This window comes from Temnothorax curvispinosus, unplaced genomic scaffold, assembly GCF_003070985.1.
Source record: "Temnothorax curvispinosus isolate PA1 unplaced genomic scaffold, ASM307098v1 QBEX01017059.1, whole genome shotgun sequence".
NCBI lineage: Eukaryota > Metazoa > Arthropoda > Insecta > Hymenoptera > Formicidae > Temnothorax > Temnothorax curvispinosus.
This window is the reverse complement of record NW_020226839.1, coordinates 356,391-372,903: the sequence shown is the minus strand read 5'-3', so window position 1 is coordinate 372,903 and position 16,513 is coordinate 356,391. Positions and strand designations below refer to the sequence as shown.

General features: G+C 43.6%; 1 protein-coding gene across 1 annotated transcript; it reads left to right on the top strand.

The window, feature by feature from the left end:
- The first annotated feature begins 8,379 nt into the window (after positions 1-8,379).
- Positions 8,380-16,286, top strand: LOC112467196 (protein charybde-like). Its single transcript, XM_025035686.1, has 4 exons — positions 8,380-8,463; positions 10,452-10,635; positions 11,092-11,247; positions 11,605-16,286. The coding sequence occupies exons 1-4, from the start codon at positions 8,415-8,417 to the stop codon at positions 11,693-11,695; spliced, it is 480 nt and encodes a 159-aa protein (XP_024891454.1). The 5' UTR covers positions 8,380-8,414; the 3' UTR covers positions 11,696-16,286.
- The last annotated feature ends 227 nt before the right edge of the window (positions 16,287-16,513 follow it).

Sequence of the window (16,513 nt, the reverse complement as noted above, 5' to 3'; positions counted from 1 at the left end):
CACAAGAGGAACGGAAACTGACCACTGATGACTGACGACGATCGCGCAACACACCACGGTCACGACGTGCGGGGTGCGGGGAAGCGCTGAAGCGCATTGTGACGCACGGAGCGACGCGGAGCGGCGGCGGCCCGCGTCGCCGCGTCGACGTTTGTCGCGTGGGTTAAACGCGTCGACGCTAGGTGGCGCCACGCTGATATTTCGGGCCCTCCAGCTGATATCGATAACTCGAGAAGAAATTTATTTCTCCCTCTTTTCCCCCTTGCCGCTTACCGATCGACTCTTCCTCTTCTCTCGTCCACTCCCCCTGCTCTCCCTCCCCCTCTCTCTCTCACTCATCGCGGTTTGAAGAAAACATTCTTTTTTGCAATGATAAAATAAACATGCCATTATAATTTATATGCCACACCGCGATGCGTATTTCGATTCTCATGTTAATTATTATTGACCGACACGAATGACGATGCCGTAAATTAACAATTAATGAGAATTCTTGATCGGCTTAGTCACTTGAGAATATAAAATTGTTCCCACTTCGCGAATATATCAATATCCCTGTCGAACGTATATATGACGTGTTGCATTCGCAGTTAGGTCGACGAAGCTGGCTGCGAAAGTGCCTTCATCGCGGGACTCCGTTCGTTGTACGCCGGCCTTTAAACGCGAGATGCACAAAAACGCCGAGCAAAACAATTTTTCCCCCCGCGGCCACGCCGCAGGCTTCCCCCCCTCTTATCGTTATAACTTGTAAGATCAATTGCGAGGATCGAGATAAGTTTAATGAAAATAAATAGACGATTCCACGTGACGCGGTCGATCGATCAGAATTATCTCGCCTCTATATTTAAATCGGTATCATTATATATTTGTTCTCTAATCTTGTAACCCGCGACCAAAGAAAAGCCGACGTGTTATCTCTAATCAAACGCTAATCGGGCTCTAATATTCCGGAATTTAATCGAGTATTTTATCATCTGTACCAAAAGGCAACGTCGTACGCGTGCGAGATTCAGAATGTGTTTTTTTTTTAACTCTTTCATCCCAAATCTCCACTATACCCGCCGATTACACAATCGAATCTTGGGATGACGTAAATTTTTGCTGAATTGCTTTCCGACAGGAGTTAATTGTTTTATATATGTTACGCAAGAAATCAATTTTTATCGGAGCAACCTCACGAAAATTTACGTCATCCTGTGTGATTCCTACCGCATATACAGATCAATAATGTTCTCGAAGATTCAGCGAAATCATACAGCAATATATTTCACATGTATATTTATAATTAATAATTGTATATAAAATATATGTAATTGTATTTCATATACATAAACATAACTCTATACAATTTATATGATTTTGTACAAATATATTATTGAATATTTTATGTAGGTGCAAGATGAGCCAACAAAAATTTCCTGCTTTTTTTTCTTACTAATTTGTGTAAAATATACATAGTGCAAAAAATTCATCAACTTTACTTTTAAGAGAAATGTATATTGGTAATAAATTCAATCGTGCTGCTTTATTAATTTGATTATTAGCCACTCTTTCAAAATCATCTTAAATATAATAATAGAAGCCAAGTGACATATCACATAGTAAGTCTTTTAACTCTCTTTATATATAAAATCATGTCTGGTTTTTTTTTTAATTTGGACGAATGTTTTTCGGGATATCACAATCAAAAATCTTAAAAACTGATAATTCGCAATCTACGAAAAAATTTACTTTAATAAACGTTTGAACATGTCTTTCAATCAGCCTCCATACAATAATGAAGTCTCTGTTCAAAGTTGTTACGGACATTGCGAAACATTTCCGACGTTATTCCACGACACTTATCCATTACCTAACTGTTGAAGAAGATTCGATTGAATGATTTATATTATGAGGTCATTCGATTTTTTCTATTAAATTTTTTTCTTTCGGGACACTAAATTAAAACTGGCCACAACACAACACCAGATTCCACGCAAGATGTATGTACATATACCAATAGTGCCAGGAATGTTTCAAAATATCTGCAGCAATTTTATACAGAGATTTTATTATTGTATGGAGATTGGTGGAGAAGATCTCGGCATATACTTCGCACAAATCAGTCAGTTAAAAAACTAGGGAAATTTTCATTGATTCACCCTGTGTAATCAATCGTATAAATATACAATTAATATTGAAAAGACTGATCCTATCACATTGTGTTGTGTTATCCGATGCAATAAAAAAGGGGGAATGAAAATTTGTAGGACATGTATCTATTTATTACACACACATATATATTATTTAGTATTTAGGGCAATACGGGATATATTTCCTGCGATCGAGGCAGCAATCTCCATAAACTTTTAAACTGCACAATACGTTCCGCACGCGTTTTTCCCATTATTTTCGTTTCTGCCGATCGCGCGTGCGGGATTCGACGATCGAGTCCGGCGCGAGAGTGCAGACACGTAAGAAGAATCTATAAAAATACAAACGTGTAGTGATGCATACGCGATCGAATCGCTTTATCGCTGAAAAAAAATCTCGCGTGACGCACACGTGCGCCTGTATGCGTGTACGCGTGAGGCTCTTTTTTTTACGAGCGCATATATTTGTGGACGACGTTTCTCTGTTGCGGCACGGCGATTCTCCTCCGCGCTCCTTCAATCTCTCGTGTCAATTTTCCGATTGCATTTTATCGTCTTGTCCATTGACCCACTCCTTTCCGCAATGTCGCGGCCTCTTGAAATCGATGCAAAACGATTTATCACGATGACATTTCGACGCCGAAACCGTCGAACATCGCGGATTGAGTAAACAATTTCATAATTTAATTTCATAATTTTTATACACAATCTTTCCCCCTCCCCTTGCTCTCTCTCTCTCCATCTCTTTCTTTTTCTACCATTTTATCCTTCATCTTCTTGACGAAATCGAGCATCATTCAGTTCCAATCCCCTGTGACGTTTTAAATTCTCTCCAACGGAGTCGCAGCTATCTCATTTATCTTTTATCTACATACGCGCTTTTTTTCATATCTCCCGAAGCGAGGAGTAAACAAGTCTAAGTAAAAATAGAAGTTTTTTTACTTCGAATTAATTCGTACTCCGATATATTATATACGGAGCCGACGGCGACGCGTCCTCGCGCGCATTAAAAAATCGGAGTTTACCGAAAGAAGTTTGCCGATTCTCGTCTCCCCGTAGAATTTTCCCGGCGAGGAAGAATCGGGAAGGGAACCGCGAAGGAAATCGAGAGCCTCGCGAGGTCGGCCGGCGGCGTTTTCGCGGATAAAGTGTACACATTAGCACTCGCAATTATTCAACGCGAACTATTCAACGCACGCGCGTGTGTGGAAGCCGAGCCGAGCCGGTCGCCTTTGCATCCGCACGCGTGCACGCGCGCGCGCACCTAAAAACGCTAAACTAGCCGGCCTCGCATTATTCGCGCTTCCGCACACAGCTGAAAGTCGCTTGTAATTGTTGCCACCGAGGGGTGAAGGCGCGGAGAAGAGAGAGAGAGAAAGAGAGAGAGAGAGAGGCCCCCTCGTCGTTTCCCCTCGTTCCCAACTGTGGGGGGGCCGGAGAGAAGCAGGAGCAGAAAGGGGAAAAGAGGGGGAGGGGGAAAGGGGACTCGGTTGTATTGTACATATGTACATACATTACATACATACGAGCGAGCGTCTCTCGCTCGCGTGGCCATGCGTGAAGTCAGCCCCCCAATGACCAAACGCGCGAGTTTCACTCTGCTCGTTACGCGTATATTTATAACTTCGCCGGTCACACGCGTTTACAAACGACACGGTATCGCGCGCGCGGATGCTATCGATTTTTCTGGATCTCCGTTAGACACGATTACACATGCCGCGATTATGTATATACGTATGTACATAGATACACACGCGCGCGCGTCCGTGCACGTGCGTGCGTGTATACGCGCTCGCTCGCGCCGGCTCGCGAAGTTACGTAACGACGCGGCAGCGTTGTGCGTTTCTATTAATGTCGCTAATCGGCCGAGAATTAATCACGCTGCTCGTATATACAATACCGCACGGCCGTCCGTGACACCAGGACGGCCTATCTCCGTTGCGCGCGGGTGGTGCGCTACAGGGTGCCACTCTCTTTTCGTCCTTTTTGGATTTTGGGGACAATGCGGGGGGTGGGAGGACGCATGAGGCCTGACGCGAAGGTCGTGGTTTTTAGGCTTTAAACAGGCACGGACTTGCATCGACACGCACGGGACCGAGCCGCAACCTTCCGCGCCGCTTATTCCCCGAAATTCGAATCGACACAAAGAGAGACGCATCTTTCCCCCGCGAATGGAAGACGTTTTGCTCAAATTAAACCTGAGATGTTAAAACAATGGAGGGCGATGACGGACGTGACGATAACGACGACACCTTCGTTTTGAGAATATATATCGTAATATACCGAGAGGCTCTAGCACACGACTCCTCGATAAACATCTCCCTTTGAACCTCTCGAAGATGTGCGATTTCAGCATTTATGAAACACCCTGTCTTCCTGACTGATAAGGAGAGTATCAACAGACTCTCGTCTTATCTCTACACGTAAACGATCGTCAGATGGCTTTGTATAGCGCGCTCGTGTATACACGAGGCAAAGATTATATTTCGCTTTTAGACGCTCTCGCGTCGGCAACGGCTCTTTTTTCTTTCCCGTAATTCCTTGGATAATTCGCCGGATTAGTGAGCTCCGTATGTAGGCGCTCGCTCGTTCCCCTTTTCCCCTCCCCCGCCCTCCGTCCACCGAGGCCGCTCCCGTGTAATTGTTATACACCGCGTAATACCGATCCGCGCGCGAGTAAAGGAAAAACGACGAGGAGCCGAGGCTTCACGGTGCATTTTGATGATTATTACCTCTAGCCCGTCGTTTTTTGCCGCCCGAACCGGTTTTTAATAAAATTCAGCTCTTCGATTATGTCGTCGGATGTATGTACGATGCAATCGGAGAGCGCATCGCCCGGCGAGGTCCGACAGAGATGGAGCGAACAAACGGAGTAACACAGAGAGAGAGAAAGAGGGAGAGAAAGAAAAAGAACGAGCGGGCGAGAGACAAAGAGAGGAAAAGAGCGAGCGAGACGGAGAGATAGAGGCAGAGAGAGAGAAAGAGAGAGGGGGGGGGAGCAGGAGATAGAGGCACTTAGTGGAGAAAGAGAGTCGCGGCAGAAACGAGCGAGACGGCACGAACGTCATGTTATTCGCGATCACGTACTCGCCTCCACGTAAGCGAAACAAAGAGATCGATCGGCCGAGTTGCGGGGAGCGACGACCATAGCTAAAGGTTCCTTTCCTCTCTGTTTCTCCTTTTCTCTCTCTCTCTCCGTCTCTTCTCCCCGCTTCTCCCCCCGATTTACGAGAACCGTGACTCCGCTCCTCTCTCGCCGGTCGTCTCGCGACTCGGTCTCGCGATCCGCGAAATTAATGTGTTTTGATTGACGCGTGAATGAGCTAATGCGAAAGTTGATCGCGACTCGCCGGCCGGCCGGCGAGGCCCGGCGTCGTTATCGCGGAGCTTGTTTGCCGCACGAGAACGCGATCGCGCGAGCGAGCGCCACAGATAAAAGCGGACACTTCCGATAGAGATGTTATTCTCCAGAATCTACAGGCGGGCTGTTGTTCCAGCCAGAATCTCGCGTTTCGCAGATCGTCGGATTTATGCATGCGTCGGTCCCTGCTGAGCCTCCGCGCGGAATCGGCATATCGGCAACAATCGGCAATCCGCCGCGAATAATCCGATTGCCGATCGTCGCCGCGAAATTCGGCCTCAAACGAGATCGCTCCGGATTGTTTTATCTGCCTGATACCACGCTCGACCGATGCCGCTTAAGTGGCTTGTATATTTATAAACGATAAGCGATAAGAGACGTGTACACTCGTCGACTTTTACCAGATTTAAACGCGATACGCGATCACGTTTTCGCTGATCCTCAGCGATATGAATCGCTACGATCCGTGCGTGGACTGTCTTCGTTCGACGGGTTCTTAGATTCACGGATCGCTGGCGGCATAGAACTCCGAATTTATAGATCGTCGGGACCTGTCGAGCAGGTTCTCGGATCTTCTGGGCTGTCACGGATTCTTAGAGCCGGCGATCTGGTTATTGTTGGGTCCCCCCTCGCCCCGTGGCACTTCGTGTCCACGTAGCCCCACGTATAGCCCCTCGAAATCACAGGTGTTCGATACGGTGTTCCTTCGCGTGTTTCATGTATTTCCTGCTCAACGCGTTCGGCCGCTTTCTCATATTCGTCATTCTAAAATTCACCCGTGGGGTTGACAGAAACGTTGAAACAGCGAGCAAACAGGAAGATCATTTTTAACGTTCTTTATCTCGAGTGCTCCTAAGAGAATCACTCGTGATTTGTTTTGAAATCGAGAACGCGAGATGTGTGTAAAATAGATAATTCTTCCTTCCTCGTCGCGTAAACCTCTCTCGCGCCCTTAATCTCTCTCTCTCTCTCTCTCTCTCTGTCTCTCTCTCTCTCTCTTTTTCTCTCTACCGCGATTTCCATAATCGCGGCGGTTTATCGTCGAGCGTATAACTCCCGCGAATATGAAGCTTTTACTCCAAATGCACCTCGGCCGGATCTATTGTCCGAACGTGACCGTCTTTGTGTTAAAACCTTTGTATTAAAACGGCGTCCGTAAACGGCGCGCTAATCTTGTAACTCTCGTTACATAAATCCTCCTCTCGCGTGCGACCCAACGTGTCCTCCGGATTAGAGACCGATAAAAGAGAGAGAGAGAAAGAGAGAGAGAGAGAGGGAAAGAGAGAGAAACACTTATCACGTACAACCTATTTGTCAGCTGCGAAAAAATAATTCTCCGACGAAAGCAAACAACATTTTCTCCGTTTCATAACGTGACGGGGCGACTTATGGATCGAAAAATAGAGTGGTATCGGAAAAAAAAGTTGCACGAACGACCGTGTCGAATTGGATATTACTCGGCAAAAAAAAAAAAGAAAGAGATGATGATTAATCGGCGTGACATAAAAAGTATCGCGATTAAAAAAGATACGGATTTCCTTACGGACGGCGATAAAGTAAATATAACGGGTGAATCAACGTCTGAATTGTCTCTGAAATACTTTTCGTGCTCCACCGGTAGAGCTTAGATCGAGCGCGTCGCCGCCGCCGCCGCGCGCCGTGAGCAAGCGCTTCTTATAACACAATTGGAAATCTTACGCAACGCGCGCGCGGTTTTCACAATCAGCCTCTACATTTCGATTCATCATACAGGTTACACGTCTTTAAATATCTCCGAGTTTCTTATCGAGATTCTCGCCAAGGGACGAACTCTTTTTTTTTTTTTCTCTCTCGATCGTGATTCCTGCCGTGACGACTTTTTACCCGCAACCTTCGCTACGGAGCCAGGGTCAGCTGATCCCTGCGCTACAAGCTACAAGCAAAACACAACACCTCATTCTGAATTTCTAAAACAGGTTTTTCTCCCTCCTCCCTCCACCACCGGGATGTAGCCAGAAGGAAGTTGTGCGCGCGTTCTCTTTTTACACACCGGGCAGATCTCTCTCGAGAGAGTTTTGCCTAAATCGCCTACGCTTAAAAAGCCGCTACCGGCGTAGAGCCCGCTCCCTCCGTCCCCCCTCCACCCCGTAATAATTTCACCCTGCGGTTTAATACGCGCGTCTCTCGCGTCGTGTTAAAAGCCGCGATAAAAGGTTGCGCGACGTAATGCACGTATTCCGCCGAGAGATGAGAAGGCGAGGAGGGCGGTGGGGGGGGGGGAGGGAGGGAAGAGAGAAGAAGGGAGAAAGAGTAGAAAACAAAACGAGCATCGTGGGTGAAAAAAAAAAAACTCGATGTACCGTCGTCACCGCCGGCAACAGCGGATAGGTTCCCCCCTCCCTCCCGCCCCCCTCTGAACGGGTTCGCTCTGGTTCGCTCTCGCACGCTCTCTCGCTCCGTCGGGGTGCCGAGCGCGGCCGAAGGCCGGCGCGAGCGCCGGCGGAAACGGCCGAGCCGCGGACGCACTGCCGAAACGTCACGTAGGCGGTGTTGCTAGGCGGTCGACCGGCGGCGGCGCGCGGCGAGGGGAGCGAGAGGCTGCCGCCGGGTGGGGATTCCCGTATATAAGTCGCGTCAGCCACCGGCGGCCAATCAGTCGAAAGGGGTGATCTCGTTGCGAGTTTGATTCCGGTGTCCTTCGCGAATCTCGCGTGAACGACTTCGGTGAAAGCGGCTCCGCCGTGGTCCGAATTCGTGAATTTGCGGTCCCGATATCGTACAATCTGCTGTCCCCCGCGATCGCTTTTGTCGCGTGTCCCACGGTTTTGTCCGTCGTGCGCCGTCGGCGACTCTTTCTCGAGGAGAATCGCGCTGCCGTCCGGCGAAACCGACGAGAAGGCCGTGTCCATTGTGCGTCCGCCGCTGGACATTGTCGTGAAATCATGGAGGTCCTGCCGTGTCCCGTCAACGTGGACTTCAGCAACACCCGAGGTAAGGTGCCGGCTCTCGAGACCGCCGCGCCGGTCTCCCTTTAACTTTAAATCTTTCTCCTTTTAATTGTCGCCCGTCAATTGTTGCTCCCCGTTCCTCCTCCTCCTCCGCACCTCGAAGCGAGCCGTCGTTGTTCTCAGCTGACAACGCCGGCTGGGAATCAGCTGATTTTTGCTTCGCGACACGTCTCGCCGACCGCGTCGCGGTCCGAAAATTCGCTTCGAGCTCCGTAATATGCACGGTCGGGGGCCGATTTTCAGGCACACCGGCGATTTACCGGCGTAACCTCGAATTATGGTTGCGTCAGCGGTCTTCCGATCGTACGAGGGAGATGGGGGGAGAGATGCCCTTCGCTGCCGTTTTTCCGTGCTCCTCGATTGTTCCCCGGTTCCCCCCGTCGCGTCGCGTCGCGTTTACCACTTACGACTTTACGAACTTGCCTTCGGTGTGTTTGTAAATGGAAATTTTCCAAAAATTTAGCTCTCTCCCGATTCCCCGGTAAATAAATACGGATTAACCGACGTGAAGCGGGTACTTGACTTTAATTGCTGCTTCAAATCGCTTATAGGTCTATAGGATACAAACGGAGAGAGAATTTCATTATTTTTAATAGTAATTAATTAGCAACTCGATCTGCCGTAAGATTATTCTTATTCTCGATTCCAGCAAGTTCGGCGATGGAGCTAATATTTTAACCCTTACAATAAACAATGTAGAAAACTTATCCGTACAAATATAGGTATATCAACGTGTCCGACTACTTTTTCACCTATTTAAAGTAGCTCAAAAATCTCCAAAAATTCATGTACGTACTTTCAGGTATCTAGAACAAATGTTTGTATATCATTTTGGAAAGAAGTAAAATGCCAGTATAATTGGGAACTCTTTAATTGAAGTTTCGAGAAACCATGGACGCGGAATCGATCGGACGCGAAATACCCATGTTTGTACTGTAAGGGATGAAAATTTTGGAGCGCGAAACGAAAGAGTTAATTATTCGAGTAAGGCCGCGTTGATTTTTTGGTAAACGCGACACAGGGGGCGGATAAAAAGATCGAGGTCAAACGGGTTCGTACGTTACCGACGAGCTTACCTCGTCTTCGCCGGCCCGGCCGCCGGGCCGCTAGAAACAATGATCGAAGCGAGCTCTGGGCTCGGGATAGTAGGTTGAGTGATCGACATAGGAAGTAAAGAAACGTCACAGTGTTGAAATGTTCTCTCGATGATCGGGCATCGATTGAAAGATTGAAATGCCCGACGAGATTCGACGTTGCATCTTCTTTCCCGACTGTTCTTTGTTACGTTACGTCGCACAAACGGTTTTAGGTAATAAAGCGATGATCTCATTGATTAATCGAGATTATAGCTGCGATCGAGTTAACGCCAATGTGTGTATATATACATATATAAAACTAGGGTAATAATCTAAAATCTAATCGTGGAAACGAGCATTAAAGCGCGATTAAAATTATACCGGGGCTCGGATTACATTTAGGTGGAATGGCAGATAACGTGAATCATTATCGGAGCAAAATATGTTTTTCGTTTTCGCCGCGGCCTTCGATTACGTCCACAATCCGGCGATATCGGCCGATTTGATGTTAATGTCCAAGATTACGTCAATCATTTCATATTTTTCGTATCTCGTAGTATACGAGGCATCTCGCGCTTTTCACCAAGTGTATTTTCAGCTACCGTGACATTTTCCCGGCGGAAATTTGAATTAGAAATGACGAGATATTATTTTTGTATTTTAACTTGATATTTAATTTGGTGATAAACAAGACAATTGGTCGATCCGAGTTAATTTTATTTAGGTCTCGGCGGGGACTAATTGGGGGAATGATCGTCGAGCTGTCTGTATGCCTGAAAATAGGGGAAAAATTGATCCGCCACTTTCTTTTCAATTGACCGCTCTAACGTTAGTTTACTCGACGGGGAGGCTGAGAGCGTGCGCGCGCTTAATTCCGTTTAATTAATTGTTACAGCTGGAAGCGAGACGGACGAATTGGACGGTGCCTGTCAGGCGCTGGCGAAGAGGCTGGAGGTCGAGCTCAGGAGGGCTAAACACGCCCAGCTGGCTTGCGGCGAGGTCCTCCTGCCTGCCGATTTGCTGCCCAAGATAGCCAAAGATGTACTTACCATGGCGGAGAACGAGCCCTGTGGCCTTCGGTAAGCATAATTTTCCGTGTTCGCCGAAACACGGCGGCTCCTTCGATTCGCCGCGAATCCGAAACTGAACAATTCAGCGCAATTAGAGAGTCCAGATAAATATTATTTTGCGCAACAAGTGTCTATCTGGAAAAACATCGCGAAACTTTTCTCCAAGTGTTTGTTCGTTTTTCACGAATAGCAAAATTAAAGATGATATCGGCAATTGTATAAAATATTTGGAGCGCTATTCTTCCAAGCGAAACCTTGATCGAATTTTATTTTCAAATTTTTTTTTAATTTTCACAGTTTTATTCATTTATTAAAGATTGATACTGAAAAGTAGAAACACGTCAAATTTGAGAACAGATTTGTTATCGCTGTTTCTCTAAATTTAATTAACAAATGTTTCTCCAAATTTTAATAAACTATTGGAATTTTCAATATGTTTGAAAAAACGATGTATACTTGTTTCAGAGGCTGCACGTTGTTCATCAGCTTCGAGACGGACAGTATGTGCCGCAAACTGTCGAGAATACAGTGTGATCCCAGTACCGTGTCGACGTTCGAGCTTTATCTCACGCTGAAGCAGGATCATACGTCCTGGCACATGCTGCTGCCTCAGTTCTTAAAGTGAGTAACACTCGATGAAGTAAAGTCTTACGATTAGAGCCTGATTTAAATTATTTTAAATTACTCGTGTTAATGGAATTTAATTTTGTGTAAAAAATATCTCGCTTATTTCCTTGTTCGACTATCGTCGGACCGAGATCTTCTGCTGTTACGTTTCATAATTATCCGTTGTTATTCACATTTCACTTCGATAAAACGAAACGGTATCGCAACACCTTCTTGACTCAGATCGTACGATTAGATCGTATCTAAATCATTTTGATCCATCCAGCTTTTCTACAAAATATCGCGTTGCAAAATATTATACACATTCTGTGATGTAATGAAACTTAAAATCCGATTCGTTTTTTTTTGCAGAAATCTCACGCGTGGTGGCACCATTATGATCAGTAGGGACTTCACTCTGCAAAAGAAGAAACTCTACAGGTCTTTCCAGCAATCTCATTGAGGAGCCTCGAGATCACACATCGGGGTTTTGCACGTTTAATGATCACCCGTTTGTGCTTAAATGGGTGTGGCCATTTTTGTCAGTCTGCCGCCCTGTGGGCGTCAGTCAAATTTATACAATATCGGAAGACCAGGAAGGAAAAAAAAACTGAGATGATGGAAGCAGCGATGTGGACCCGAGGTTAGATTTCGTCGTTGCAACGGCACGTTGTCAAATTCGCGTACTACTGATTGCGCAAAGTGTTGCGTTTAACCCTTTAACTTGGAAATTACATTTGGATTTTCTATTTGACACTTCACTTGCGAGAGACCGTAGAAACTTTTTGATCGATGATCGCGCCCGAGCGCGGAAATGAGATTGTTCTGTGTGTTTAGAATTTATTCGTTGAATGTGTAAAGAAATGGAGTAGTTCGTAGAAATGCTACTTTACAGTATAAAATAATTGCAGTTTGAACGAAACAGTTATAAAAGTTAGATCTTATGTCGAAAGTCTAGCGATGCATGGATCTAAAAATCGGATAATTTAGGCGTCCACAGATCTAATAGTTTAACAAAGTCGGGATCTAAGGAACTTGAGGATCATAGACATCTCAATATGCAGATGCACGGGGATTAAATTCAATCAGCTGAATTGCAATCCAGAAGTTAAACAATTGGGTTTGAAGGACGCTGGATATATTGAAGAAAGAAATTTTGCAAGGCTAGTTTATAAGATACGTAGAATTTGAAGATCGTTGATGTTGAGGACCGTAGAATTTAAGGCTTCCAAAATCTAGGTATCTAGATTTGGAGTTAGAAGTATTGTAACGGTAAGGATGAATCTAACACTCTGAACCTAGCACTTCTCACTGCTGAACAGCGAATCGGTTAAAGGGTTAACGACAACAATATCGCTCTTTGTTTTGTCTGCTGTCACCATGCAATACACTGTATTCAAGGAGAGAAAGAGGCCTATTACGCGTTCGATAATTGTGATAGCGCGAGACAAGTTCTAGTAGTAGCAGATCTTATATCGCGAGGAAATGGCTCCTCGCGTCTTCGTTCTTGAAGAGGATATGTGATTATAAGACTTGTAACAAATTTCACGTGATACGTAGCGAGTATGATTAGTTTTTAGAGAGCGCGTTTTACTGATTAATCGTAGTCAGGTAGCTATTAGTCGCGTCGGATGTTTAGTGACGATCCTTCGAAGCTCGTGTGTCTCTCACACGTACACATTTGTCCATTTTTCATCGTGAAATGCGAAATGTGGCAGCACATTTTCCAAATAGAAATCTTTTATGAAAATCAGGATAGTCCCAGAGAAGTGAGTACTGATAAGACACTCACTTTTCATCACTTGTCATTTTTGTTCGAGTCACCGTTGACATCAATGTTGACATCAAGAATAATCATATAATCGAATTATTTTACATTGAGAAGCGTAAGAATCCAAATAATCACATTTTTCCAATTAATTTTTACATTTTTGCAAACTTTCGAGGGAACATATCTTTTTCTCCTCAAAAGTTGCAACAAAAGTAATTTCAGTAGGGCGTTTTAACAGTGCACATTTTTCTGGGACATCCTGTATATCCTGTCGATAGATGGTACTGATGTTCAGCCCATATCGTCATTCCATCGATCTATCTTTCTCCCTCGTCATTTTCTCTTTTCATAAAAAAACAGTCGCTATGTGTGAAAAATCTCATTAAATTATAATAACATCTTCTCTCGATGTCGCGATGCTGATAAATCGTTCCCGCGTATCACCGATAAACATATTAATATTTACGCGATCATTACCGCGTGATTCGTCTCGACGGTAACTTGTTTAAGTGATCGAATTGTCGGCGAAAGCAGCGTAAGTCTTTCGCCTTCAGTCTGCATCGTTAGTGCGTGGTGTTTTGTTTCAGTTAAATTTCAATATTTCGTATTTTGAGATTTTGGTCCTGCGATTGTGAACGTATTTCGATGAATGTTCTCCGGTAGATACTGTGAAAAGTTCGTAGCTCGTGAAACTCGTCACAGATTTTCCGTATATAGTTCACGGGATTAATGAGGATCCCTTGATGAGATAGAGAGTAAAGCGGTGCAATTTCCAACATTTCAGAATGTAGCTTAAACTTCTTGAATTAACAGACAAGAAACAACCTTATTGTCTATCAGATATAAAAAAATAACCGTGCAAAATCGTATGCAGACTAATGACTAAATGTATATCCACTAGACTAGATAGTTGAACTATATATCTCTTATCGTCAGTATAATCTGAGAGACGATTCATCTTGAAACTGTACCGCTTTAACTCTGTGTAGCTTCAAACAGATTTTCACAGAGGAACAATGACGAGATGAGCTCGCGTTCGCCGCTTAACACGTTGAAAGGGACGAAGGATTAGAGAGAGGATTAACGTTCTGCCAGTAAATTGTTGTTCACAATCTTCGCTTTAATTTGTCATGTTTATTATTATTGTTGTTATTATTCGTTGACTACCGTACGTACTGCTACTTACGTTGTGGTTAATATCTGTTCGCGTTTTTCTTGTGTCTATATATATTTTTTTATTTCTTTACTCCTCTCTTTTTTCTGTTTTTTTTTTCACTTTGCTTCGGTCGCTTTTCGTCGTAGCGCGATTAAAGACCTTAGTGGCGGTATTGTGATATTAAGAATTACGAAGTGATTAAGAGAAAGAAGCAAGTATGTGATTATCGTTAGGATTTAGATTAAAGACGCTCGCGTAAAGTTTTCTTCGCGGGGTCGAGAGAAACGTGTTGCGTAGGGGATACGAGTCCCTCCGGTTTTACCTTCGTGCAAGAGAGAGAGAGAGAGAGAGAAAGAGAGAGAAAGAGAGAGAAAGAAAGAATACGCTGAAACCGAAAACCTCTTCGTGGTTTACTTACAAAGGGTGGCGACGCTTTAACCGGTGAATCGAATATTTATGCCAGAAAGTGAGGTTTCCTTTTACGAACTGGATTACAACTGGATGCGTTCCGCGACGAGACTCAATAGAATTAGATTGAACTCGTTCTTTTTTTGTGATAAAATGGAACTGTCTCTTTCAAAGTCGGCGAAGCAAAAAAACCCGATACTGTTGCAATGAAATTCACTGTTTAAGAGAGAAATTGTATGGAATGATTTATTTGTATATATTTTATTTTATACGTTAAAATAAATTATAATTTTTATTGAAAATAAATCTAATCTTTTTCATACGCTCTGATGATGCAACACTGTTTTAAAACTTGTTTCTTGTAATTTCGTAAACACTGTGCGTATTTAATTAATATTTTTTTCCGGACAGCAAAAGGTCTGGATTACGTAATCTCACATATATATACCAATACATATGTGTATATATGTAAGAGGAGAGAGACTCTCTAATATATATTTATATATTAGAATCTGTGAAACAAAAGATCTCTATAAATTTTTAGTATCCAAGAATATAATCATGGATCTTTTGTTAGTATCTTGCGATTTCAAAGATCTTGCAAATCAAACAATATGTAAAATCTTAATCTCACACAACATATAAAATAAAATTTGTTGCATTTTATTGGAAAAAAATATCGATTTGATACCACAATAATTAATTGAAAAGTTACGTTTTTCTGGATGACTATTGGAGAAAAATAATTAATATAATTGATACTTCAAAATATTAATTATAGATCGAGTCCAAGTTGTCTTGTTATAAAAAATTCAAATTTGAAAAATTTACAAAAGAAACCAATATTTTTTTGCAACTTTGTCGCGGAAAAGAAACATCGATATAAAGTATCGATACACGAACAAGAAATTAATTTACAACGCCGAGCTCAAAACTTGTTTCTTAATAATCTAAATGACGAAACTGAACCGGTTAAAGCTTTAAGGGGGAAGAGACACAATCACGCGTCCAGATACATTTTCCCACCATTCTCCCGAGTCGTAAATCTACATCCCCTTACCTCATACGAAGACGAAAAAAAAAGAGAAGTGGCTAAAAGGTCACGTAAGAATGAGGGACAGCCACGTGTAAAGTTAACCGCGCGTTGGAAATTGGGCTATTCGCATTTGCACGAAGGTGTAAGACTGATTTGCTGATGTAACAAACGAAAGACATAGAGACGTTCGTCCGTCTCGAGCCAGCTGGCACTTCACAATACGGTACGACCGTAAATCATTGCCCGAGAAGGTACCGTCTGAAGAAAAAATTATAGAATTCCCTCGCAAGATATCTATCTTCGAAAAACTGATGATTGAAGAGAAAAGAAGCGCGACGCGTATAAATTATAAATCTAAAATGCGGATCTATCTTTCTCGGGGAATGATATTTGGCTCATACCGCGTATCAACATGTACTATCGTAATCAGCAGTTTTTTAATAACAAAACGCTACAAACGACGTCGCAAGTCAAAATTGTCGCATTACCGAGCGATAGAAAGCAATACTCGCGGCCTCGTTTAATTGTTATCAGATAATTACGAATGTATGGTAAGTTGCGAGCGGATATACGTTTTACACGTGAAAGGTTAATCCTATACAGTATAACACTTCTTTTTTTTTTATTACATGAAAATGTGAATGCGTCCGCGTATATATTATATTATCAAGTACGATGTAATTTATATTATATTGCAAATACCGTATATAATATATATATATACATATATATGATATATTTTATAACAAATTCGAAGTTGCTATGCGAAATAAAGGAGTCAAGCGTGAAAAGAAGCTGAAATCACGAAAACTCTCTTTGTGATCATTTTATTTATATTCAATTTTATAATTGAATGTGCGTACGTGTAACCCCTTCTCCCCTCCCTCCGTGAAGTTTTGAAATCTATTGA